This window comes from Nyctereutes procyonoides, unplaced genomic scaffold (genome assembly GCF_905146905.1).
Source record: "Nyctereutes procyonoides isolate TBG_1078 unplaced genomic scaffold, NYPRO_anot_genome, whole genome shotgun sequence".
Classification (NCBI taxonomy): domain Eukaryota; kingdom Metazoa; phylum Chordata; class Mammalia; order Carnivora; family Canidae; genus Nyctereutes; species Nyctereutes procyonoides.
In genome coordinates, this window is record NW_026575031.1 from 8,046,427 (window position 1) to 8,073,384 (window position 26,958).

The following is a 26,958-nucleotide window of genomic DNA, read 5'->3' on the forward strand; positions in this document are numbered from 1 at the left end:
ATAAATAAATAAATAAATAAATAATCTTTAAAAAAAGAGAAGCAGAGTCACTTAACACACAGCTGGAAATGAAGATCTGGTGGTCCAATTGCTAAATATTTTATCATTGGTGACTAGGGATGGTATGCTGACAGAAAGGAATGTACTAGCTGGTGAGATGTACCAGATAAAATATGGGGGCCATAGTAACCATAAGAATAGTGAAACTGGGGACACCTGGGTGGCTCAGTTAGTTAAGCGGCTGCCTTCGGCTGAGAACATGACCCTAGGGTCCTGGGATGGAGCCCGGCATCAAGCTCCCTGCCCAGTGGGAAACCTGCTTCTCCTTCTACCTAGTTGTGCTCTCTCTCAGTCTGTGTCAAATAAATAAATAAAATCTTAAAAAAATAGTGAAATCAGGAGACTATGACTGAAAGCCAAGTGTGATGCCAGAAGGCCTCCTTAATGGCATGTGAAGAAGTTTTCATCCCCGATAGTGGGAGGGCAGGGAAAGTTGAAGCCCAAGATCATCACCAGAATAGTCTAAGATCCAATCATGTTAAACTCCCAAGCAAGGCAAGCTGGCTAAAGACCCTAGTTTGGAAATAATGGGAATATACCATCTGGGATGGAGGTATCTGATGGGTGCCCCCAAAGATCTTGAACTCCCAGATTCCCCTGAACCATTTGAATATGTAGAAATGGCCCATCATGCAGAAATGACCCATCATCCAGTGCTTCCCTCTAGACAAGGTGAAAGACTAAATCCTGTAAAACTGCATGTACCCGTCTCAGAATCTGCTTTTACCTCCCTCCTGGATACTAGGCTGATAATCAGGCTTAAAACACTACATAACCCAGTAGGGGACATATTGGGCCATATAAGGGAGGGAGTCATTAAGGGATCATCCCCCAAAGGAGCTACAAGAACTAGCCACGCATAAAGTGGCAGGAGCTGGGAGACTAGCAAGGGACTGGATTCTGCAAGTGCTTGATCAAGAGGACCTGACCATAAAATTGGATTAGGGAGAGTTTATTTATTTGGAAGCATTCTCCTGAGATACAGCATTTATCACTCTACCAAGGACCCAGGAAATGGTGCAAATTTGCTCCCAGGATGGCCCTTAAAAGCATGGAAGATGACAACCCACATGAAGTATAAAAAAAGTCAGAATTGCCAAGATGGATAGTATGAGAACAGATTTTTAAAGTCAGGGAAACACAATGAAGTAGATGTACTGTAGGAAGGCTGGAAATCCCACCGCATGATTATGATCCATGGAAGATCAAGAGGATGCTCCATTTACCAAGGCCATAAATGGTAAATAAGTGCCCCAGCGTCACTGAGATTTAACTACATACAAAAAATACAGGCCTGGACTGACAGTAGGGGAGACTGTTACAAAACTAGGCTCACAACAGTAATGGTGTGATAGAACTTGAAACAAGAGGCCAGATGGCAGCACTTAACTACTAGAAGCAAGGTAGATACAATTATTATAATAGCAGAAAGGGTAGAATGACAGTCAGGGAGGCCTGAACCTCCAAGACTTATGGAGATGCTTAACAGAATATAGCAGAATATATACAGCAGAATATAGCAGAATATAACATCTCCAAGGGCCAACAGGCCTAATCCTCAATTTTCAATCAGAAGAAATCAAGGTTGGGTGATTAAGGGGGTGAGGGCAGTTCCCCCAATAAAAAGTGACATCCTTTGCCCACTTTTGGATCTAAGCTAGTTTTCAGACTCTGAACTCATTAATTAAGAGTCGGGTGTTGTATGCAAATGATGAATCACTGAATTCTATCTCTATTTTTTTAAGATTTTATTTATTTATTAGAGAGAGAGAGGGAGAGAGGCAGAGACACAGGCAGAGGGAGAAACAGGCTCCACGCAGGGAGCCCGACATGGGACTCCATCCCCGGTCTCCAGGATCCCGCTTTGGGCTAAAGGCGGCGCTAAACCACTGAGCCACCTGGGCTGCCCTGAATTCTATCTCTGAAACTAATATATAGTATATGTTAATAAAATTGATTTTAAATTTATTTTATTTTTAAGATTTTATTTTTTAAAGATTTTATTTATTTATTCGAGAGAGAGAGAGAGAGAGAGAGAGAGAGGCAGAGACACAGGCAGAGAGAGAAGCAGGCTCCATGCAGGGAACCCGATGTGGGACTGGATCCCAGGTCTCCAGGATCACGCCCTGGGCTGAAGGCAGGCGCTAAACCACTGAGCCACCCGGGCTGCCCTATTTTTAAGATTTTATTTATTTATTCATAAGAGATACAGAGACAGGGATCCCTGGGTGGCGCAGCGGTTTGGCGCCTGCCTTTGGCCCAGGGCGCGATCCTGGAGACCCGGGATCGAATCCCACGTCGGGCTCCCGGTGCAGGGAGCCTGCTTCTCCCTCTGCCTATATCTCTGCCTCTCTCTCTCTCTGTGTGTGTGACTATCATAAATAAATAAAAATTTAAAAAAAAAAGAGAGATACAGAGAGAGAGGCAGGGACACAAGCAGAGGGAGAAGCAAGTTCCATGCAGGGAGCCGGATGTGGGACTAGATCCTGGGACTTCAGGATCACACCCTGGGCAGGAGGCAGACGCTAAACCGCTGAGCCACCCAGGGATCCCCATTGACTTTTTTTTTTAAATAATTTCTCTGCCCAACATGGGGCTCAAACTCATGATCCTGATCAAGATCATCAAGAGTCGTATACACTACCAATTGGGTTACCCAGGGGCCTCTGAAGTCCCTTTTAATCAACTGACCTCACCAGGCAAAAAACTGAACTTTTTGGGATGCCTGGTGGCTCAGTGGTTGAGAGTCTGCCTTTGGCTCAGGGCATTATCCCGGGGTGCTGGGATGGAGTCCCCCAACCGGCTCCCTGCAAGGAGTCTGCTTCTCCCTCTGCCTGTATCCCTGCCTTTCTTTCTCTCTCTCATGAATAAATAAAATAAAATCTTTTTAAAAAAACTGAACTTATTTCCTTTACACTTGTGTTTCTTATTGTGATGAAGGGCCCCTCACCACCACCTTCCCAAGCCAGGACCTAAGCATCATTTGTGTTTGGGACCTTGCCTTACCCCCTCTTCCAACTAATATTCATGTCCTGGGAATTCTTCCTTACAAATTATCCAGAATCCATCCACATCTCTCCATTTGCACTGCCTCTTCATTGGTTTGGGGCACCATCATCTCTTGCCATGATGACACCAACAGCCTAACTTCCCTTCTAATTTATTCGCCACACTGCGCCCAGAGTGATCTTTCTAATAATGTTCTTCCGTTTAAAAAAGTTCAACGTAATGAATATAGCCTAGTAGGCACTAAAGGATGTGGCCGATGCGTCCCTACACACACACACACACCACATTCTCTGTTCCATAAACTTCCAGTTCCCTGAACCCATTTTTCCCCCCAATTATCTACGGGTCTTTCTTTGCCCACGCGGTTCTCTGCTTGGAACACCTTTCTTTTTTTTTGTTTTGTTTTGTTTTGTTTTATTTATTTATGATAGGCACACAGTGAGAGAGAGAGAGGCAGAGACACAGGCAGAGGGAGAAGCAGGCTCCATGCACCGGGAGCCCGACGTGGGATTCGATTCCGGGTCTCCAGGATCGCGCACTGGGCCAAAGGCAGGCGCCAAACCGCTGCGCCACCCAGGGATCCCTGGAACACCTTTCTTGAAATCTACTCTTCTTTTGGGTAACTCGGATGCATCCTCAAGGTGGAACCTTGCACAACCCAGGTAGGCAGGCTTTATTCTGGACGAGTGCCCTCTGCGTGGTCCTCCATCCAACTTGTGTCTTCCAGGCGGCCAGGCCCTGAAGTCGCCCTAGACACTCCAGCAGTTGAAAGGCTTGCCAGAGCGGACCCAGATGCTTGCAGCACCAGTCCACGATAGGTACGTAGCACACCAAGCTTCGGCCCCGCAGAAGAGACACACCCAAAGCTTCCAGAGGCCCGCGCAGGGTATGCGACCGCTGTCCACCGTCCGGAACCCAACCTCGTCGGGCCCGCCTCCCACGCTGCGTCGGGGGTGGGGCAGGGCGGGGCGCCGGGCGCCGGCGAACGGCGTGCGACGAGCGGGGGGCGGGGCCAGGGGCGGAGCGGAGCGCGCATGCGCGGTCGCCTTTGTGTGGGTCGAGCGGCGGCGGCGGCGGCGGCGGCGGCGGCGGCGGTGGCGGTCCCACTGGCAGGCGGGCAAGAGGGGAGTCCGGGCGGCGTCCGGCGTGGGAGCCGGGGGACCACCATGGTAAAGAAGCGGAAAGGCCGCGTCGTGATCGACTCGGACACGGAGGACAGCGGCAGCGATGAGAACCTGGATCAGGTGAGGGCAGGCCGCGAACGCGCGGGCCGGCGGAGCGAGAGGGCTGAGTCCGGGCCACCGGAGCCTGGAGCCGGCCGGGCCCAGGGCCTCCTGGCCCGAGCTCCTGGCCCGCCCCGCACCCTGACCTCCGCTGCCACCTCTTTCTTGTCCTCCCCGCAGCGCCCGGGGTCCTTGGAGTCCGGCCGGGGCCTGGAGACGGAGCCCCGAGGACTTGGCGCCTTGGGCGGGGAGGCGGGGCAGGGACCAGGCTGGTGGGCCTCGGGCTTGGGGGACCAGAGGGGTCCGTGATCTGCTCGGGTCAGATCGGAGCGGCGGGCTGCAGGCCTGGCGATCCGGGCCCAGAGAGATAGGAAGTATCGTCCGCCAACCCGGGAGCCTGGGAGATTTTGGAGGAGGTGCGAGGGTGAGTGTGGGGTGGTGGGGGCGGGGGGGCGAGATGATGCAGGCTCTGGAAGATGAAGTTTTTCAGACAAGAGATGTGGACCTGGAGGAGAGACACCCTTAAACAGTTCTAGGGAACCTCTGTCGTGCTTAATGAGAAAAACTTAAGCTTTGGGCACAAATCTATTTGGCAACGAGGGTCGTTTGTGGTTGAGAAGGGTCCCCGTTGAGATGTCAAACCAAAGAAAACTTGAGAGGAAGAAAGAGGCCCGTTGAGATGTCAAACCAAAGAAAACTTGAGAGGAGGAAAGAGGGCAGAAGTGGAGAAATATATAGGACGGCTTGGAAGGACTAGGATTGAGGCCTCTTGGCTCTTTTCATGCAGCATCCCAGAATGCTTTCTTACTTGAAGATTGCGCAGGAACCTTTGAAAGTAACTTTTGGTCTCACTGTCTTGGGGTTGAACTGTTTTTATACTCTAAAAAATATTGTAGGGAGGAAGCTGTCCTTTACAACAATGCTCTAGTGATACTAGATTTAAAGAGAGCCCCCCCCCGCGTGTTTTGTGAACAAATAATAAAAAGAAAGAATATGCTAGAGGTAGTAGCTTTATAAGTTAAATAGAGAGTACTGAACTTAGAATCTGAAATTTTGAGTTCTAGGCTGGCTGTGCTGTTTTTCTCGCTTTGTATCTTTTTGTCTGTAACCTTAAAATTTAGGTACATTAGCCTTGAGTATCTAATTGGACTATTACAAGGATCAAGTATTTGTAAGAATTAATATTGGTACAAGCACTTGCAAACCGAGGCTTTTGTGTAAATGGCTGCTTCTTTGTATTAGGCCACAGGTCTCAGGACTAAAGTATTAGAGCTTAAAAGGGGTGGACTTTAAGGAGGAGGGACTGGAAGTGTATTGAAGAAAAGAGGACTGTTTTGAAAATGGTGGTATGGGAAAATAGTGGAACTTTATCAAAGGGAGAAAATCTTGTTTGGGGATAGGAATTAAAAGTTGAAAATGTTCTGGCTGAAAGGCTCTTGAAATTTACAAAACTATAAAAAATCCATTCTTGGCTGGAAAAGTTTGGTTGATAATTTTAGACTGGCACTTGGGAGGATTAGAATTTTTTTTTTTTTAAATCTAGAAATGTGAAAACATCAGCTACCATTTACATAGTGCTTGGGGTGAGCCAGTCCCCTCAATCAGTGCTTTATTTACCTTGTCAAGTTTTCAAATTATGGTGGAGTTGGTATTATTTTCTCCATTTTATATATGAGGAAGATGGAGATTGAAGAAGTCATTTACCTAGATTAACACAATTTGTTAGTGGTAGAGTTGAAATTTGAACTCCACATCTGCATGATTGTAAGGCACATACTCTTCACTATACCAACTTAATCTATTAGTCTTTTAACTTTTCATAGTGCAAAATGAGAAAGATGTTTAATGGTCATTTTCCATGTTGCTAGAATTCGTATTTGTAAAGTACTTTGAATAATTTGGAGAGAATTGTTACATCAATTAAAGAGATTATATGGGAGCTTCCTTGGTAAAGCACTCTGAGACCTCTGTTCCTGTGATGAATAAAGTTGCAAGTTACTCTAATGATTTTCCACAAAATTCTAACAAATGAAATGAGTTCAGAGTTTTCTTTTTGTGGTAGAGAGGTTTTACCTGATCCACAATGAGCTCTTCCAGAGTGGACACTGGAAGGGGTTTCAACTTAAACCCAGTTCTGTTTATGAAAAGAAATTAGCATGAAATTTGTAAGTAATACCTGATACCTAATTTAACACCAATTTCAACTTTCTCCTCTTCAACTACACTTATTGGCATTCTTTTTTTTTTTAAAGATTTTATTTATTCATGAGAGAGAGAGAGAGAGAGAGAGAGAGAGAGAGAGAGGCAGACGGAGAAGCAGGCTCCATGCAGGGAGCCCGACGTGGAACTCGATTCCGGGACTCCAGGATCACGCCCTGGGCCTAAGGCAGGCACTAAACCTCTGAGCCACCCAGGGATCCCCACTTACTGGCATTCTTAGATGGGAACCAGATCAAAATTCCCTTTCCCTGCATATCCTAACAGAGGTACCTGTGCCTTCTATCTGTTTAGTGTTGCTCTAGGCTCTCAGAGGAATCAGTCTGCCCTCTAGAACTTTTCACCAGAGACCTTTAGCAGAAGTTCAAAATCAGGCTGGTTTGGGGGTCTTTGGAATCCTCAGAACAAAATTAATGCATTTGGGCCTTTCTAAACAAGATGTCTTTGGCTGCTCCACCTAGTTCTGGGTCTTCATTAGGGGTATAGCGTCATATTTGCTGTCTAGTGTAAGGTCCTTGTGGAAAAGACAAAACCATAACAAATCTAAGTGTCTAGTGTGAGAGTGAAGCAGTTAGAAAGGAGGTCTTTTGTTCCTGGGTTTTCCAGAAGGGATTCTAAGCCATTATGCTAGAAATATTTCCAACTTAGTCCTTGCTGAAGGTAAGGCAGGTAAGCCTACTATACTGATTCTTCCTGGTGGTGGAAGGAGGACCACCTGTGTCAGAAACTCTCTCAGTTGCTTATTTAAAATGGGATCCCTGGGTGGCTCAGCGGTTTAGCGCCTGCCTTTGGCCCAGGGCATGATCCTGGAGTCCTAGGATCGAGTCCCGCGTCGGGCTCCTACATGGAGCCTGCTTCTCTCTCTGCCTGTGTCTCTGCCTTCTCTCTCTGTATCTCTCATGAATAAATAAATAAAATTTAAAAAATAAATAAATGTACTTTGCAGGGGCTCCCATCCCAGACCTACTGAATCAGACTCTCAGGAGATAGAGCCCTGGACTCTGCGTTTTTACCAGATAGAGTCCAGGTACTTATTTATGTTAATGATCGAGACCATTGTCTGTGTGCAAGTTAATCTTTTTTTTTTTTTTTTTGCAAGTTAATCTTTTTAGTAAGATACTCTAGTTGGGGAGAGAAATAGCCTCCTGACCCAGCTATAGTGTGTGCACAATGGAAGAAACTTGATGGACGTATTTGAGGTAGCAGAGCTGTTGGCTGTTCTGAATCTCTGAAGCTATTTGAATTGTTGGGATGCTTTTTTATTGAGGCCTATTTCCTTTTTTCCTTTCTTCATGATGGGAAAAGAGATGTGTAGGAACTGAATCGAAGTAGTTTAAAATTGCTTTAACTTTTAAAAACTCAGACCTTTGAGAATTTGAAGGATTTCTTTTAAAATGTGGCCCGATAGTGACCTTATTTTTTTTTATGTTGGGCACACCCTTTCTTCAACATTTTTTTAATGATTTATTTATTTGAGAGAAAGAGAGCGTGCAAGCAAGCCAGTGACAACCCTTGAGTGGGAGGGACAGAGGGTAAAGGAGAGAGAATCTCAAGCAGATTCTGCACTCAGCATGGAACTGGAAGCAGGGCTCCATCTCACAACCCTGAGATCATACCCTGAGCTGAAACCAAGAGTCACATGCTTAACCCACTGCACCACCTGGGTGCCCCATCTTCAGCATTTTAAAGTTGCAAATCCTGAAGATACTTGCTTTTGGGACCTCTTGGAAAAGAGTTTGAAGCAAACCTAGATTTTTTTGTTTTGTTTTGTTTTGTTTTTACCCTATCACATACTTATTTGGAAATAATGTCACTTTTTGTGGAATAATATTTATGCTGTGGGTCTTATAAAATGAAAAGCATCCAAGATAATAAAGGAATAAGAGTTCTCTATTCAGATCAGTATAACTCAGTATTTCTGAAAACTTTACTTTGTCTTTCTCAAGAAAAACAATGAGCTACTTGCATACTGGAATGCTTTATTTCATAATTTCCTTTCTTATTTAAAATGGTGATGTTGCTATGTCCTCTTCTCTGCTCATGATACTTGAAGTAGCAATAATTAAATTTGTCTTTGAAAAAATAGGTCCCTAAGTATTTTCTGGGAGTTATTTTTAGATATTAAATGTAAAAAATATCATTGTTATAAAGTATCCTTCCATAAATCTTCCCCATAAAAGTTGGGAAATTTAAAAGTTGTCCCTCTTTTATGTTAGAGCAGAATTTCATAGAAGTCTAAGATGAAAAACTTGTGAGAAGTGTCAAGTGTTAACCTGTGAAGTTTTAATTTGTGTCATGTTGCATCCAGCTTGATGTAACTCATTTGCTAATTTCACTTACCTTTTCTGTGCAGGGGAGATTGAGTCCCCTGGGAGCTTTAGCGAAGAGGCTTTTAGGAAAAATTCAAAACCCATCTTTGAGCACCAGATCTATTGGTGTACTTATTGCTCCCTTTCTAAATTGTAAGTTCCCCAAGGGCAGAGATTGTTTATCTTGCAACAAATGTGTTAGACAGTATTAGGCACCGAGGCTATTGAGTGAACAAAATGGAAGCAGTTTCCACCTTCAAGGAGCTTAGAGGAGACAGAGAGGGGGTGGTGAGTGTGGGGTAAGCTTTGCTCAGGGTCTTTTTCTCACAGTTTGACTAGAGGCTATGAGCGAAGAGCAAGGATATTGTGAGAGTGTGACAAGTGATGCTATACTACGGTGGAGGGAGTAATACTTAAACAGAGTTGGAATATGTGTTAAGGAAAAGATTAGGCTAAACAGTAGAGGCATGTTGAGTGTTCATGGCTGAGGGACTAGCATGTACAAAAGCATTGAGGCAGGAAGGACCTAGCACCCTAATGAAACTGAAAGAAACACACAGTGACTGGAACTTAATGGGTTGAAGAGAGAGAAGGTACAAATGAAGCTGTAGTAGTCCCTGTTTGGACCCTTTGAAGATGAGAAAGTCAGTTTAGTGAATAACAACCAGCATTAAAAATGAAAATGAAATTGAATCAAATAGAAAACATCAGGGGCGCGTGGCTGGCTCTGTTGGTAGAGCATGTGACTCTTGATCTTGGGATTGTAGGTTCGAGCCCCATGTTGAATGTAGTAGCATTTACTTTATTTATTTATTTATTTATTTATTTATTTATTTATAGCATTTACTTTAAAAAAATAAAATCTTAAGAAAGAAATCAATCATGTATCAGTCTTAGTAACAAGGATTATTGTAAAAAAAAGGATTATTGTTATTACGTGTATTTTGTACATATACTGGCTCATGAGATATAATTGGTCTTACTCTGCGCTGGGGTTAAAAAGTTCTAAAGTTACTTGTAGGGCCATGTCGGTAATGTTAAAGGACTTGATTCTGAGGGTAATGAGAAACCACTGAAGGATTTTAAGCTAGAAAAGGTTTCAGGTTTGTCTTTTAAAAAGTTTGCCTAGGTTGTCAGGTGGAGAGTAGCTTGGAGAAAGGGACACCAGTTAAGTGGTAGAAAGAGGAGTCCAGGTGAGAGATGGTAGAAAGCATTAAGTTCCACTAGAATGGAAGCTCCAGGAAGGCAAAGCTGTTTGTTTACTATAGTATCCATGCACCTAAGACAGTGGCTGGTATGTGGCAGGTACCCTGTCAATGTTTGCTGAATGAATGCCTGACTTGGAGTGGTACAGTGCTTACAGAGGCAACGGGAAGTAGATTTGATTGGACATAATATTCAGAATAAAATGAGAGGACTTGATGATTGATTGGATGTTGGGAGTGAGGAAGAGGAAGTCCTAGCATGAGATGGGGCTAGGGGAAGATTAGGTATAAAGGTGAAGAGTATGAATTCCCTCATGGATGTGGAGTTGAAAGTTGTTTGTAATGAAAGTTGTTGTAATGAGTGGCTCAGGGTCCTGGGATGGAGCCTCACATTGGCTCCCTGCTCAGTGGAGAGTCTGCTTCTCCTTCTCCCTCTAAGACTCCCCCTGCCTGTGTGCCTGTGCACATGCTCTCTTTCAAATAAATAAATGAAACCTTAAAAAAAAAAAAAAGTTGTCTTTGAGTTAATCTAAGTGGAGATGTCAAATAGGTAGTTGAAAATAACGCCTGCCTAGGGCACCTGGGTGACCTGGCTTTGGCTCAGGTCATGGTCTGAGATTGAGCCCTGCATTGGGCTCCACTGTCAGTGTGGCATCTTCTTGTCCCTCTCCCTCTGCTCCTCCTCCTCCTGGCTCACTCTTGCTTGCACACTCTTTCTCTCTGGAATAAATAGATAGAATCTTAGAAAAAGAAGGGCCACCTGGATGGCTTAGTTTACTAAGCACCTGCCTTCTGCTCAGGTCCTGGGAGCAGGGAGCCTGCTTCTCTCTCTCCTGTTCCCCCCGATGGTATGTGTGCATGTTCTCTCTCTCTCTCTCTATCAAATAAATAAAATCTTTAAAGAAAGGAAATAATGCCTACCTGATGCAGAGTAAGCACTTAATAAATCTTTGTTGAATATGCAAATGCTACTTGGCATATCCATGGTGGAAAGTTTTCTGACTTTTCTGGTTACAGCAGGATTACTCAGAGATAAGAGACTGTCAGTTTAGGAGTTCTTAAGTTCTTATTCCGACTCCTCTACTGTAATACTGATATCCCTTCTTTAAGGGAAGAAGAAATGTGCATTAGTTAAAAAGTATATTAGAAAAGGGAACTAAGTAAAAACCAGTAACAATAGTAGAATTAAAAGAAAATTCATGTGCCTTTTGTTTTTGAATGGGTTGGAAAATGATTTTGTCAATTTTATAACTGTGGGCATTTATACAACTCAGTAGTTTAACTACAATTATAATTATTTGGGAATCATGTGAAATATAAAGGATTGTTATACTGCCACTTTGGAATTAACTCAGAATGGTTTGGGCAGCCCGGATGGCTCAGCAGTTTAGCGCTGCCTTTAGCCCGGGGTGTGATCCTGGAGACCTAGGATCGAGTCCCATGTCAGGCTCCCTGCATGGAGCCTGCTTCTCCCTCTGCCTGTGTCTCTGCCTCTGTCTCTCTTTCCCTCTGTGTCTCTCGTTAATAAATAAATAAAATCTTAAAAAAATAAAAAATAAAAAGTTTTAAAAAACTCAGAATGGTTTTTGTATATATGTTCATTGTTTTATTTTTCTTTCAATAAAAATAGTAGAGGGGCACCTGGGTGGCTCAGTTGGTTAAGCATCTGACTCTTGATTTCCATTCAGGTCATGATCCCAGGGTCCTGGGACTCAGCAGGGAGTCGCCTCCTCTCCTTCACTGCCCCCCCTCCCATTTGTGCAGTCTCTGTCTCAAATAAATTAATAATCTTTTCAAAAACATGATAAAAATAATAGATGCTTGTTCAAAATAGTTCCAACGGGGATCCCTGGGTGGCGCAGCAGTTTAGCGCCTGCCTTTGGCCCAGGTTGCGATCCTGGAGACCTGGGATCGAATCCCATGTCAGGCTCCCGGCATGGAGCCTGCTTCTCCCTCTGCCTGTGTCTCTGCCTCTCTCTCTGTGTGTGTGTGTGTGACTATCATAAATAAATAAAAATTTAAAAAAATAAATAAATAAAATAAAATAGTTCCAACAAAACAAATACCATTCTGTCCCAAAAAACATACACACAATGGCTCCATTCCTTACATCTGAAAGGTAACCAAGTATCCACCATTGGAATCCTGTTCCTCTGCCTATAGTTTTGATATGAAAGAATCATATCATATCATATCATTTTCTGGAAGGGTGGGGAAGGAGGGAGAGAGAGAGAAGAATGAGAGAGAGAGAGAGAGAAAGAGATGGGGAAGAGCAGAGGGAGAGAGAATTTTAAGCAGGCTCCATGCCCAGTGCAGAGCCCGACTTGGAGCTCCATCTCACAACCCTGAGATCATGACCTAAGCCCAAATCAAGAGTCAGACACTTAACTGACTGAATCATCCAGGTGCCCCCACATCTCAGATTTAAACCTGTGTGGGGACGTGTGGGTGGCTCAGCAGTTGAGCGTTTGCCTTTGGCTCAGGGCATGATCCCGGAGTTCTGGGATCGAGTCCCACATCGGGCTCCCTGCATGGAGCTTGCTTCTCCCTCTGCCTGTGTCTCTGCCTCTGTGTGTGTCTCTCTCAGGAATGAATGAATGAATGACCAACCCGTGTGAATTACTCCTCTATCTCACTATCTCTCTAGTCCTCCCTCTCTCTGTCCTGTGGCTACTTCCCCGGTCCAGGTCACCATTCCCTCTGATGACACTGCTCTGGATTCCTTATGACTCCTTCCTCCACTCCCACCCTGGCCCCTCTGTCAGAGTGCTCTTTAAAAAAAACCCTCTGGGAGTGGTTACTCCCCTTAAAACCATTTGATGGCTTCCCTTTGCCTTCAAATAAGACACTTGCTCCTGATCCTGCCTTATAAACTTGGAATGATCTGGTCTCTTCTTACCTCTAAACAGCCTTACTTTGTTCTCCCCCTTGCCCTCTAAGCTCCAGTCACACGGTTCTCCTTCAGTTCTTTGACCAGGCCAAGCTGTTGCCAGCTTCATGGCCTTAGCTATTCCACCTGGAGATCTCTGCCCAGAAAACTGCACCTCTCTTTTCTCCTTCATCCTAAATGCAGTTGCCTCAGAGTAGCCTCCGTGGATCACCCTATCACAGATATGTTCCTCATTCACTTGATTCACTTCCTTCTTAGCACTTATCATGAGATATAACAAGTTTTGTGTTATTGTCTCCCTCACTCATTTTTAAACTCAAGGTCAATGTCTCCTTTTTTCATGAGTGTCTACCCATGGCTTGGTGGTACATAATAGGTGCCGGTAGTAGGGCCATCTGTGCCAGGTTGCCTGGAACTGAGGAGTTTCTAGAATTCAGGACATTCAGGTGCTAGAACCAGGACAGTTCTGAGCAAACCAAGATGTTTGGTCATGCTAGCTGGTAATAATTATTTACAGTAGTTATATTTGTGGCATGAATAAGGGGAAAAGAGCTCAGCATGCTAATTAGCCATAAAAACCTCCGAGGCCTATCCATATGGGCTTTTAGTCTCATTTCTGGGGTATAGAATATGTATCCCACTTTCATGTGATCACGGGAGGTTTGATTAAAGAGATGAGATTTAATTTTCTTTAAGTAAGTAGGAGGGAGCTAAGTTGCCTTATTGCCAATTGACCCTGATATAACCTCACAAAAAGTACATTGTGAATGATGGTGTAGGGGAATTAAATCTTAAGGTTTATGAGTCTTCATGTATTGATGGGATTAGAATTCTAATCTTAACCAGAATAATACTGTTTTAACAAACATTACCTTAGTGTAGTTAGGCTTGCTTTACTTTAGGGTCTCAGTTTTGACAGTCTAGTTTAATGTTAAATATGGCTTTTAAACAATGTTAATGAAACTGCTCTAGAAAACAGATGTGGTGTCCTACACAGCCATATCTTTAGTATATTGGGCATTGGCCTTAATTTAAGCAGATCTTTAGTTCAGCTTAAATTTGATATACCATGCTGGCACCCCCAACTGCCATTCCCTTAGACAAACACCAAGAAAAATAGGGAAGGTTTTCACTGGATGAGTTGAAATATAGGGATAGTGATGAGAGAGCATCACTGGACACACAGAAACGTCTCAGCAAGCATGGTACTGTTGAATTGGACTGGCAGAAGAGAGCTGTAGGTGGACCTATACCCTGTGCACAGATCACATTCATTCATTCATTTATTTTTAAGGATTTTATTTATTCATGAGAGATAGAGAGAAGCAGAGACACAGGCAGAGGGAGAAGCAGGCTCCATGCAGGGAGCCTGATGTGGGACTCAATCCTAGGACTCCAGGATCACGCCCTGGGCCGAAGGCAGGCACTAAAGCACTGAGCCACCCAGAGATCCCCATACAGATCAGTTTTAGATTGGCTTTTTCAAGTCCTGGTTATTGGATCAGTCACCCCTACAGATAGTAGCTCTCTTCACATGTGCCTGTTGAAAAGACCTTTCTGTTGCACATTGGTCTGTTTGGCTGTACTTAGGAGCCCTCGGTAGCCTAGGGGACTTAACTATAAAGAGTAACCTTGCCATATGTTCCCCAGTAATTTCCTGTACAATTCTTAACTTGTATATTTCACATTGTTAAGAATGTCTTTGCTGTCACCATACTATTGTTAATATGGTATTTATGTCATAGGAGAAGAAGGACTATCAGATGCAGTTGTTTGTGGATGAAGGAGAGACATTTGTTAGGTTTTTAGTATGGAGTGGAACTTTATCAGGAAGGGAGTATTAACATTTTAACACTTTAGTTACAGTAATTTTTAATGATTGTCTACCACTTGTTAATGTTCCAGGGCAGGATTTGATGGATACGTTTCCAAATCCCAGTTGATAATGAGTTGGTGTTAAAACAGATTTCTAGTGCATTTGTGAATTTCAAAGGGTCAGGAAAGAGATCACTTAACAGAAATCTTTCTAAACTTTATAAATTTGCATTAAGGTAATTCAGGGGGAAAGATAATAGTAAAGGCCATATGCCAATTACCAGCAATCCCACTTTTAGGTATTTACCCAAGTGAAATAACTTACACTTAGCTCAGTTGGTTAAGCATCTGACCCTTGATTTTAGCTCAGGTCATGATCTCAGAGTCCTGGGATTGAGCCCCACATTGGGCTCCACCCTTAGCAAGGAGTCTGCTTGAGGATTTTCTCTCCTCTTTCCTCTGGCACCACCCCTCACCCACCTGCTTGCACTATCTCACATGCACACTCTAAAATCTTTTTCTTTTTTTAAAATTTTATTTATTTATATGAGAGAGGGGGAAAGGGTGAAGCCGACTCCCCACCGAGGAGACACTTAACCGAGACACCCAGGTGCCCCTAAAATAAATCTTAAAAAACAACAACTTACATGCACACAAAAACCTGTATATGAACATGTAATTGCTCCCAAATGGAAACCCAAATATTTTTCAACTGGTAAATAAAGTGTGATACATCCACACAATGGAATACTACTTAACAATAAAAAGGAACAAGCTCCTAATATATGCTACAACATGGATGAATCTCAAATGCATTATGCTAAGTAAAAAAGCCAGTCTCAAAGGTTACATACTATACAGTTCTATTTATATGTTATTCTGTAATAAGCAGATCTATCTATAGGGACAGAAAACAGGTCTATGGTTGTCAGAGGATGGAGGAAGGGATATAAAGAGCACTAACTTCCTGGAAGTTAGCCTGAAGCTCATAAGAACACCCTTGTATTGTGTTGTATCACAACGGTAACTCCTATTAACCAAATGCAAATTACAGCAATATTTGTGGGGATGATGGAACTATCCTATATCTTAATTGTGGAAATGGTTAAACTCTATGTATTTGTCAAATTCTTAGAATTTATACGTAAGAAAAAATAAAATGCACTAAATTATACCTCAAGGTGTGTTTTTTTTTCACAAATTTATTTTTTAAAGATTTCATTTCCCAGAGCATGCGTACAAGAGTAGGGGGAGGGGCAGAGGGAGAGGGACAAGCAGACTCCCCACTGAGTGCAGAGCCCAATGTAGGGCTCAATCCCAGGGCCTGAGATCCTGACCTGAGCTAAAGTCAGATGCTGAACTGACTGAGCCATCCAGGTGCACCTGTTTTTTGGTTTTGTTTTTAAAGATTTTATTTTTAAGTAATCTCTGTACCCAACGTGGGGCTCAAACTCACAACCCAAGATCAAGAGATGTGCTCCACTGACTAAGCCAGTCAGGTGCCCCCTAAAGTTTTTAAAAGACAGTAAACACACACTTATTGCTGTAATTTGCATTTTGTCTATACGAGTTAATATTTACAGTGAAAAAGTAGACGTTCTTATGATCTTCAGCCTTTTCAGGAAGTTGGTATGGTAGCTCTCATCAGTGAAATGAGAAGAGTAACATTTCATGACTGCTTATGAAGGAGAAGAGTGGGTCAGCTGTTAATCTGAGAAGGTCATATTCTCATTCTGGCCAGTCTATGCCTAAAATAGAAACTGGAAGAAGAAAACAGATACTTTGTAGGCAGTCTATTATTTTAAAATACATCTTGGCACTTGACCTTTAATTGTAGAACACCATCATCATCAAGAAATAATACTACTAGTATTTATTAGTAGTAGTTTTCTCTTTTTTGGCAGAAGGGAAACATGCTTTAGACTGATAAACCATGACTGAATTTTGAGCTAGGGTTCTATCTGCCCTGATTTGAATCCTGGCTCTGTCATGTACTAGCTGTGTTACCCTGAGTAAATTTTTAACCTCTCCTGCTGCTTAGTTTATCTTCAAATAGGGATGATGACAATACATACTTTAAGACTGTCACGAAGAGGGCAGCCCTGGTGGCGCAGCGGTTTAGCACCATCTACAGCTGGGGTGTGATCCTGGAGACCCGGGATCGAGTCCCGCATCGGGCTCCCTGCCATGGAGCCTGCTTCTCCCTCTGCCTGTGTCTCTGCCTCTTTCTGTGTGTCTCTATGAATGAATAAATAAAATCTTTTTTTTAAAAAAAAGATTGTCACGAAGATTAAATATTAGATATTTAGAAAAGTACCTGGTGCTTAGTAAGTACAGAATAATTTTGGATTGGTAATGATACTACAGGGAGCAAGAACCAGAGAAATTTCCTTTTGTTGCATTTTTGAGTTACTGAACTAAGTTGATAAGAAATAACAGAAGAGGGCAGCCCTGGTGGCTTAGGGGTTTGGCGCCGCCTTCGGCCCAGGGTGTGATCCTGGAGACCCAGAATTGAGTCCCATGTCGGGCTCCCTGCGTGGAGCCTGCTTCCCCCCCTGCCCGTGTCTCTGCTTCCCTCTCTGTGTCTCTCATGAATAAATAAATAAAATCTTAAAAAAAAAAAAAAAGTAACAGAAGAGAGGAACCATGTGAGAGCAAATTCTGGTTCTAGCCATAACTCTTAGTGGTACATCCCTCCTGCTGTAATCTGTCATAAATCACCAGGAAAAAAAAATCTTGTAGTTTGTCAGCTTATTCAGAACAATCCCACAAATGCCAATTTTTTCCATGAATTACAATAAGAGGATGCTTGGAATATTAGTTAGACTTGTAAAAACAGTAAACAAATTACCTTTGAAAACATGGGTCTCATATCAGTTTCTAAGATTCAGTACTCCTGTAGCTGGAAATAGTGGAAATAGTGACAATTTGGGAGTAGCCTGCAGTTCACTTTTATAATCATTTTTCCATTTCAGATATACATCTCCCATTAAGAAGAAAGGGACAGATTTTGAAAACATTTCTTTAGTGCTTAGGAACACTGGCAGTGTATCTGTGTGATAAAAGTCCCTGTGATGACGATTTTTAGTTGAAAGCACAGAGGTAGAAGAGACCTAGGTAAGGTGGGCATTTTGCTATTCTTGAATGTTTTTTTCTTTGTTGAGCAAAACTCATGTGTCTGCTTCTGCCCTGTTAGGAGCTCTTGTCTCTGGCAAAGCGGAAGCGGAGTGACTCTGAGGAGAAGGAGCCGCCTGTGAGTCAGCCTGCAGCCTCCTCAGACTCTGAGACGTCCAACAGTGATGATGAGGTGGGTGTGGATGGGCTTGGCCCCAGGGACTGAGCAGTAGTCGAAGGTCCCGAGTTGGTGACTCCTGACAGCTTCTTTTCCTTAAACTGAGATGTTTCTGCCTAAGACCTACCAGAACTTCTTAGGGAAATAGAATTGTGTAAGGAGGGATCCCTGGGTGGTGCAGCGGTTTGGCGCCTGCCTTTGGCCCAGGGCGCGATCCTGGAGACCCAGGATCGAATCCCACATCGGGCTCCCGGTGCATGGAGCCTGCTTCTCCCTCTGCCTATGTCTCTGCACCTCTCTCTCTCTCTCCCTCTGTGACTATCATAAATAAATAAAAATTAAAAAAAAAAAAAAAGAATTGTGTAAGGAAAGCTCTTGAATTGTCATGTTTCCATGTGTGGTCAGTTACCTAGTGGGCCCCTCTGCAGGGCACTTGTGGCTATTGTTTAGTTGCTTGTTTCCAGCCCTGTTGCAAAAGCAGAGGCACAACCTCTTAGCCTTCATCTCTGTTTTATCGGGGTTTTTTTTTCATTTTTTTTATTCCACTTTCATGTTAGAAAAGAAATCCTGGGGGCCTCTAGGTGGCTCAGTCCTTTAGGCAGCAGACTCTTCATTTTGGCTCAGGTCATGATCTTAGGGCTGTGATTGAGCCCCCCGGCTCTGAGCATGGCGCCTGCTTGGGATTCTCCCTCTGCCCTTTCCCCACTGTGCACGCACTCATCCTCTCCCTCTCTCAAAAAAACAAAAAAACAAAAAAACAAAAAAAAAAAAAGGAAAAGGAAATTCTGTCAAGAATGCCATATATTGGGGCACCTGGCTGGCTCAGTCAGTTGAGTGTCTGGCTCTTGGTTGCAGCTCAGGTCATGACCTCAGGGTTGTGAGATTGAGCCTCTTATCAGGTTCTGCATGCAGTAAGGAGTCTACTTGAAGATTCTCTCCCTCTGCTCCTCCCTCAACTTGCACATGAGGACTCTCTCAAATAAATAAAGAAATCTTTAAAAGAGAGAGAGGGCAGCCCAGGTGGCTCATCAGCCCAGGGCCTGATCCTGGAGACCCGGGATCCAGTCCCACTTCGGACTCCCTGCGTGGAGCCTGCTTCTCCCTCTGCCTGTGTCTCTGCCTCTCTCTCTCTCTCTCTCTCTCTCTCTCTCTATCTCTCATGAATAAATAAATAAAATCTTTTTAAAAAATAAAAAAATAAGAGAATACCATATGTTGGGGTGCCTGGCTGACTCAGTCAGTGGAGCATGTAACTCTTGATGTTAGGGTCCTCAGTTGAAGCCCCACATTGGGTATGGCTTAAAAAGTAAACAAAATATTTAGTTAGTTATTTTAAAATTTATTTATTTATTTATTTATTTATTTATTTATTTATTTATTTATTTATTTATTTATTTATTTATTTATTTATTTATTTTAGGCATAGAGAGAAAGAGAGGCAGAGATACAGGAGGAGGGAGAAGCAGGCTCCATGCCGGGAGCCTGACGCGGCACTCGATCCGGGGACTCCAGGGTTGCGCCCTGGGCCAAAGGCAGGCGCCAAACCGCTGAGCCACCCAGGGATCCCCTAAATAAAATATTTTTAAAAAGGAATGCCTGGGTGGCTCAATGGTTTAGCATCAGCCTTCGGTTCAGGTCGTGATCCCAGAGTCCTGGGATCGAGTCTTACATCAGGCTCCCTGTATGGAGCCTGCTTCTCCCTCTGCCTATGTCTCTGTCTCTGTCTGTCTGTCTGTCTCTCTCTTTCTCTCATGAATAAATGAATAAAATCTTTTTAAAAAATTTTAAAAAAAAGAATGCCATATGTTAGTGGGAAATAGCAAGACAAGAAGCTTTCTTTGGATAGATTGAATCAGCACCTTCAGAGTGGTAGTGGTAACTTTTAAGGAGGAAAATTTAGCTGTTGGTTGTTTAAACCAAAGTGATTTTTCCAAACTGCTCACCACCAAACAAGACCCTGAAAGATCTAGAACCTTAGTGGAAGAGGAAATGAGGGAAAGGGCTTGAAGCCCTCCTACATGTTCCTCATTTGATTTAAAATACTCTTTTTCCTTTTAGTAATTTCCTAAAGAGAGGCTAGATACCACTGTTCTGTTGTATCTCATAGCCTGCAGTTGGGAGGGGTGTGTGTGTATGTGTGTGTTTCGGAGCCCAGCATGGGGCTTGAACTCACAACCCTGAGATCAAGACCTGAGCCGAGATTGAGTTGGATGCTCAAGCGACCAAACCACTCATGCACCCCTAGGTAAATATTTTTAACAGTATACTTATTTTGCTTTAAAGTTCCACTAAAGTCAAAAGTGTTTTTATTATAATGAAGTTTAATTAACAGCTAAAACAGTATTTACCAGTGCCTACATATGCAAATTAGGAATGATTGCATTCTGATTGACTGTAGTGAAGTTCTCTTAATTGTAAGTAATTCAGTAGGCCTGAAATTGCTTTCCACAGCAAGAGGTAGTGAACACAGTTTTTTTCTTTTGTTTATTTTTAATATACTATATTAACTAGAGGAACCGTAATTCCTCTCAAACTGATAAAATGACTCAATCTGTTAGAAAAGCAGTGGGCTCAATGAAGTAATAGTTTGCTTTTTTGTTTTTCTTTTAAAAAAAAATTGCATAGACAGGGCAGCCTGGGTGGCTCAGCGGTTTAGCGCCACTTTCCGCCCAGGGCGTGATCCTGGAGACCTGGGATCAAGTCCCACGTCGGGGTCCCTGCATGGAGCCTGTTTCTCCCTCTGCCTGTGTCTCTGCCTCTCTCTCTCTCTGTCTCTCATGAATAATAAATAAATAAAATATTTTTTAAAAAATGCATAGACAATACGGGAAAATCTTGAGGTAATTCCTTTTCCCACTATTCCTACACGAACTACTTTTATTTTTCATGTTTCCAAAGTTGGCTTCTGTGGGTTCCTTTGAAGTATTTGGTTCTCCATATTCCTGTTATTAGATCAGAGTCCTGGGTATACAGTTACTATAGGGATTCCCTTTATTATTTTTAGCTGCTTCTACCAGAAGGGCAGAGTATGTGTCAACCTCATAGCATTAGAGGAGTCCAAAACTTGTACTAGCAGAGATCCAGTTCTAAAAGCTTCTATGGCTTATAATTCCCTTTGTCACTCATAGCTACTTAACCAAGTCTAAATGTCCTCATCTTAGAATGCTACCCAACTGCTTATGTGCTTGTTAGAGAATAAGCTAACACATAAGCTGCACCCTGCTCAGTGGGGATGAGACTTGGAATAACTTCCCCCCACAAGGTTCTTAGCTCTTACTGCTGCCTCTGGGTCCCAGGTCCACCTGCTATGTAGAGTTCTACTCCAGTCTCCTTCTCCCCACCTCCTGCTGGAATAGCAGCCTCTACAACATGGTTATTCTGAAAGGTGCCTCCTTGGTTTGCATTATCATATCAGTCTTTGGCCTAGGCTACTAGCTTAGCACAGATCACCTCAAAGCTCAGGTATTTCATTATTTTGGACAGTTAAGCAGACTGTCCAAAAAGATTTAAATTTTTTTTAAAACCCTGGAAACTACTGGAGAACTCAGTGGTGTAACATGAACTCAGATTTATGGCTGCCTTAAAGATATTCTAAGGTAGGTAGGGGACTTCTGCCGAGATCCTTAATATGTGAAGTTTGAGACAGAGGCTCTTGCTTTTTTCCCCTCTCTTGTGATATTCATACATCTTTGTAGGTAAAAACCACATACTGAAGTAATTTACTATGTCTTCTGATTCCTGCCATGGTGCTTATATCTGTATGATCTACAACCTAGTCTTCTTAAAGTTTGGTTGTTCAAGTGGCAATTCTCAGGTGGAATCTATGATCTAACTCCTATGTCAGAAACTGCTCTGGAGCTTTTTTAAAAAAATACATATCCCACCCCTTCTCCCCTTCCACCCCTTGTTTATTGTAATTTATAAGCCATAAATGCTGGTAGAAGTATGTTGGTCCCTTCAGATTTGCTAGGACAGAAAACTGGTCAAGAACAATGGAGTTAGGGACGCCTGGGTGGCTCAGTGGTTTAGCGCCTGCCTTTGGCCCAGGGCATGATCCTGGAGTCCCAGGATTGAGTCCCACATTGGGCTCCCTGCATGGAGCCTGCTTCTCCCTCTGCCTATGTCTCTGCCTCTCTCTGTGTCTCTCATGAATAAATAAATAAAATCTTAAAAAAAAAAAAAGAACTGAGTTAGAAGGCTAATGGGTAGTTTGTTAGAAGGAGAGAGACGCTCTGAGTTCAGAGCCAGAAGGTATCTAGCTAATTGATCAGGGGCAGGTGAAGAAGAGAGAGAAAAGTTATTTCCTATGCAGAAAAAAGTGGGCACGTTGGACATAAAATGTAAGGTTTAGGGAGGGAGGGAATGGTGTATATTTCATGTGTAATATCTTTGCAGGGAGGAAAACCTAAATTTAATGAAAGAAAATATACTTGTGTATTATTATTCGTGAAGAGATTATTCTCAATGCTATCTTGGGGGCACATGTAAAAATAAGATGCAGGACTCTTTCTGTAAGGTTTATTTACATTGACCAAGCTTGGGAAATTGGAAATCACACCTCAATAGTAGGTCATTGTGCCATGGTGTGGCATTTTGGTGCTATCCCTTCCTGTCCCTGAAAGCATTTGATAGGAAAAGCATCACTAGGAGTGGGTATAGGAGTGGCAGGGAGGAAAAATGATGAGGAGAGAGCTAGCTATTGCTCATTCACAAGATGGGGGCGGGGAAAATGACCCAAACAAAAATGTCCGTTTGTTAAGAAGAACAGAGTCCTAAACCAAGTGTTTCAGAATCCTTTTTTTTTTTTTTTAAGATTTTTATTTATTTTAGAGCAAGTAAGTAGGGGGAAAGGGCAAAGGGGAGAAAGAGGGAGAGAGAGAATCTCAGGCAGACTCCCTGCCGAGTCCAGAGCCCTACATGGGGCTCGATCTCAGGACTCCAAGATCTTAACCTGAGCCAAAAACAAGAGTTGGACGCCTAACCAACTGAGCTACCCAGGCACCCTCAGAATCCTTCTTAAAAATCTGGTGGGTCTAGGAACCTGGCTGGTTCAGTTGGTGGAGCATGTGACTCTTGATCTCAGGGTTGTGAATTTGAGCCCCACATTAGGTGTAGAGATAACCTAAAAATAAATCTTTAAAAAAAAAAAAAAAAACAACTCATGGGGCAGCCCGGTGGCTCAGCGGTTTAGCGCCACCTTCAGCCCAGGGCATGATTCTGGAGACCCGGGATCAAGTCCCACATCAGGCTCCCTTCATGGAGCCTGCTTCTCCCTCTGCTTGTGTCTCTGCCTCTCTTTCTCTCTGTCTCTCTCAAGAATAAATAAATAAAATCTTAAAAAAAAAAAGGATATATCTCATAGAAACAGCTATGCTGAATAAGAAAAAAAAAAGCTTACTTGTTACTAGTAAAAATCACATTGAAAAAAAACAAGAAAACCCTTTTTTTATTGTTCAAAATCAAATAAAACTGCCTTAGACAAAGTAAGGAAACTCCTGAATTATCTGATACCCTCTGCCTAAGCGAGAGTTATTTTTTAAAAGTTTCCTGTATGGTCTTGTTTTCAACATTTTTGAGAAATAAAAGCAGTTGGCCCAGCCCTGTAGTTCAGTACTTGTCACACCTGTTTTTTCTTCCCTAGAATTTCTCCCTTTCTTTCTGGAGGCAGTTATGCCCCCACTGCGTCTTTGAAGACTTTGCTCTTCTCTTGCTTTTCCCCCATTTCATTTTGCTCTACTTTCTTTCTGAAGCTTCTTCTTTCTCTTTTTTTTCTTATCTGATCTTTCAGATTCTCTCACTTGGATCTAGTTGCACTCCTATTCCCACTCTGTTATCGCTTACTGGTTCCAGTATTTTTATTAATAGAACATTTTGAAAATGGTACAACTTTTCCTTATAAATTCATTTAGTAACAACTTCTCTGGGAAGTCAACCTAGATATCCAAGAGCATTTTGTGATTGCTTTATCATACAGATAATACCTAATTAGCACAAGCTCTCAAGAAAGGCCTTCCCTGCTAAGCTAGTATTTCCCTGTGTGTATATTGGTTTAGTGGAGTTTTCATACACACTATACCTCTGGAACAAGATGTTCCACTTAGATGAATTACCCTAGTACTGAAACTAAGTCTTTAAAAATCTAGAAAATCACTATACTTGAAATTTTTTGATATGTATTATTATATATAGTTTTTCTTGCTGATTTAGTCATGATTATGAATGGCAGTTTCTTATATTGTGAAATAAGGACTTCCAGAATATTGAACTGTGTGATAGTGCATTTTACATCTTTTCTTTCTCCTCTGTGAATGTAGGTAAGGAGTGGCTATTGTTCTCCTCTTTAAAAAAAAAAATTAATTTATTTCTTTGACAGAGAATGAGAAAGAGCACAAGCAGGCAGAGGGAAAGAGAGAAGCAGGCTTCCCACTGATCAGAGAGCCCAACTTGGGGCTTGTTCCTAGGACCCTGGTATCATGACCTGAACCAAAGGTAGATGCTTAACCGACTGAGCCCCCAGGCACCACCTCTTCTCCTCTTTTGGTAGTCTCTCTACTCTCAGCTTCCTGCATCTGATCTGCGCTGGGGTCAGGAACCCAGGTGACCCGCTGTAGTTTAAGTCTGAATGCTCTGCTTTAGTACTTGATTTTAGCAACAGCTATGTGGATTCCTTACAAACCTTTTTTTTTTTTCTTTCTTTACATACTTCTTGGCTTTTGGCTATGTAGATAACAGACAGTAGCACTTGATTTACCTAGACACTATAAAATCTCATCGTAAAAATTTGGAAAAATGGGGGCACCTGGGTGGCTCAGTGGTTGAGCGTCAGCCTTTCACTCAGGTTGTGATCCCAGGTCCCTGGGATTGAGTCCCACATCAGGCTCATGTCGAGAAGCCTGTTTCTACCTCTGCCTATGTTTCTGACTCTCTCTCTGTCATGAATAATGAATAAATAAATAAAATCTTTAAAAAAAAAAAGAATTTAGAAAAATGAAGTGATTTTCATGGACCACTTGTTCAACTTGTTTACATTCTGACACTTCCACCAAGCAGGGGAATGGAAGTACTGATTATCTTTTACATTTTTTTGTATGATTGCTGATTCACTTTTGTTTTTTCTCCAAAACTAGGCTGTAAGTTTTTGTGACTGAGTGTAGGGATTCTGTGTGTTTTCCAATTAAACATATGGGATGGGGTAGCCCGGGTGGCTCAGCAGTTTAGCGCTGCCTTCAGCCCAGGCATTGAGTCCCACGTCAGGCTCCCTACGTGGAGCCTGCTTCTCCCTCTGCCTGTGTCTCTGCCTCGCTCTCCCTCTCTATGTGTTTCTCATTAATAAATAAATAAAATTTAAAAAGAAACATATGGGATGTCTTAGAATACAGTAGTATCGTTTGTACTTTGATTAGTTACACAGTAGAAGGTAAAAGAAAGCTTTAGTTATCCTTCATATTCTTCATATCTTTCATACTCTTTAATATTCTGTTAAATTGTATTTATTCTTTAACTCTGCTGATCCTTCTCTACTTTCAGAAAAAAAACAAAACACCAAAATCAGGAACCATGTCTTCCCCCACACACCTCTTTGCTGGTCCCCATCAAGGTCTAGAATAATGACTACAGAATCTTTTTGATAGTTGCTTTGACTTAGTATTCCACTCAGTTCATGAAGAATCCTACAACTTTAAAAATCCAAGAGGTCAGGGCACCTGGGTAGCTCAATGGGTTAAGCTTCTGCCTTTGGCTCGGGTCATGATCTTGGGGTCAAGCTCTCTGCCCCTCCCCCCAGCTTGTTCTCGTTCTCTCTCTCTCTCTCTCTCTCTCTCTCTCTCTCTCAAATCAGTCAATCAATCAATCAATCCAAGGATTCATAGAGATCATCTGGACTCCCCTTTTTCAGATATTAAAACAGGCTTAAAGAGTTCCTTTTCCTATCATAAAATAGTATCCTACCTTTATATAGAATTTCATGGTTTCTGATGTGGTCTCTGTACTTCTCTTATTCTCTCTCCTTTGAGTCTCAAACTACCCTGATAAGTAATCAAGGTAATATTACTATTCCTACTGTACAGATAAGGAAACACTCTCAGGTTAAGGGCTTGGGATGTATTCCAGTTCTTTTAACCCCTAAGTCCAGTGTGGTTTATCACTAACCCAGCTGTTCTTGAACCCTAATTAACTCGATGTATTTCATTTCACTTGTAAATTCATTTCAGAGTAATGCCCTGCTGTGGATTCTACTCTGGATCCTGAGACCTAGAATATGATCTTCCTTGCCCATTAGACATAACCTCTATGAAATCTTGAAGTTTCTTTGCTTTTCTGCCTCAAGATGTTAAAAATCCTGCATCTCAATGCTACCCAAGTCCAAAACAACCACTTGCCACCCCATGTTCCTTCTGATCTGTCAGCTGAGTACCAGTAAGGTCATCTGCTTCCCAGAGTAGGACCTGCTTACTCCACCCCCACACACTCAAGCTGGCACAGGGTTGTATAGTACTAACCTTCCTTGTATCATTAGATAATGCTGCCCATTATACTATCTGTTACATCAGTGAGAGTCAAAGTGCTGATCTCTTTTAATTTAGTAGTTAAGAGCACTTCTTTCCAGTCTCTGTTTGAGGTTTTCCTGACTACTTGTATACATGATGCTTCCCTGGTGATATGTGTGGGCCTGCCTCCACATAGAAGGCCCAGGAGAACAGGTAGTCATGTGTATGACAGTCCTGATGGGCAGCACATCCTTGGCGTCTCCCAGATTATTTTTGAATAGCTCTCACTGGGGGATACTCTGGCTTCTGTACTCAGATGCCCATCAGCAGGCGCTTATCTTCTCATTCTCACCTTCTGTATGGTACATTTTAGGGCACTTTCAAGGTCACAGCAGAGCCTGCCTTTCAGTAGAGTCACAGTTCCCAAAACAATTTTAAGATGCTGGGTCAGG

General features: G+C 42.7%; 1 protein-coding gene across 1 annotated transcript in view; it reads left to right on the forward strand.

Annotated features, from left to right (window-relative positions):
- The first annotated feature begins 4,103 nt into the window (after positions 1 to 4,103).
- RTF1 (RTF1 homolog, Paf1/RNA polymerase II complex component) overlaps positions 4,104 to 26,958 on the forward strand; it is a 53,861-nt gene continuing 31,006 nt past the window's right edge. Inside the window, exons 1-2 of the mRNA XM_055316821.1 lie at positions 4,104 to 4,313; positions 17,925 to 18,035. Of these exons, the coding sequence (XP_055172796.1) occupies positions 4,104 to 4,313; positions 17,925 to 18,035 (321 nt within the window). The remainder of the gene's footprint in view (positions 4,314 to 17,924; positions 18,036 to 26,958) is intronic.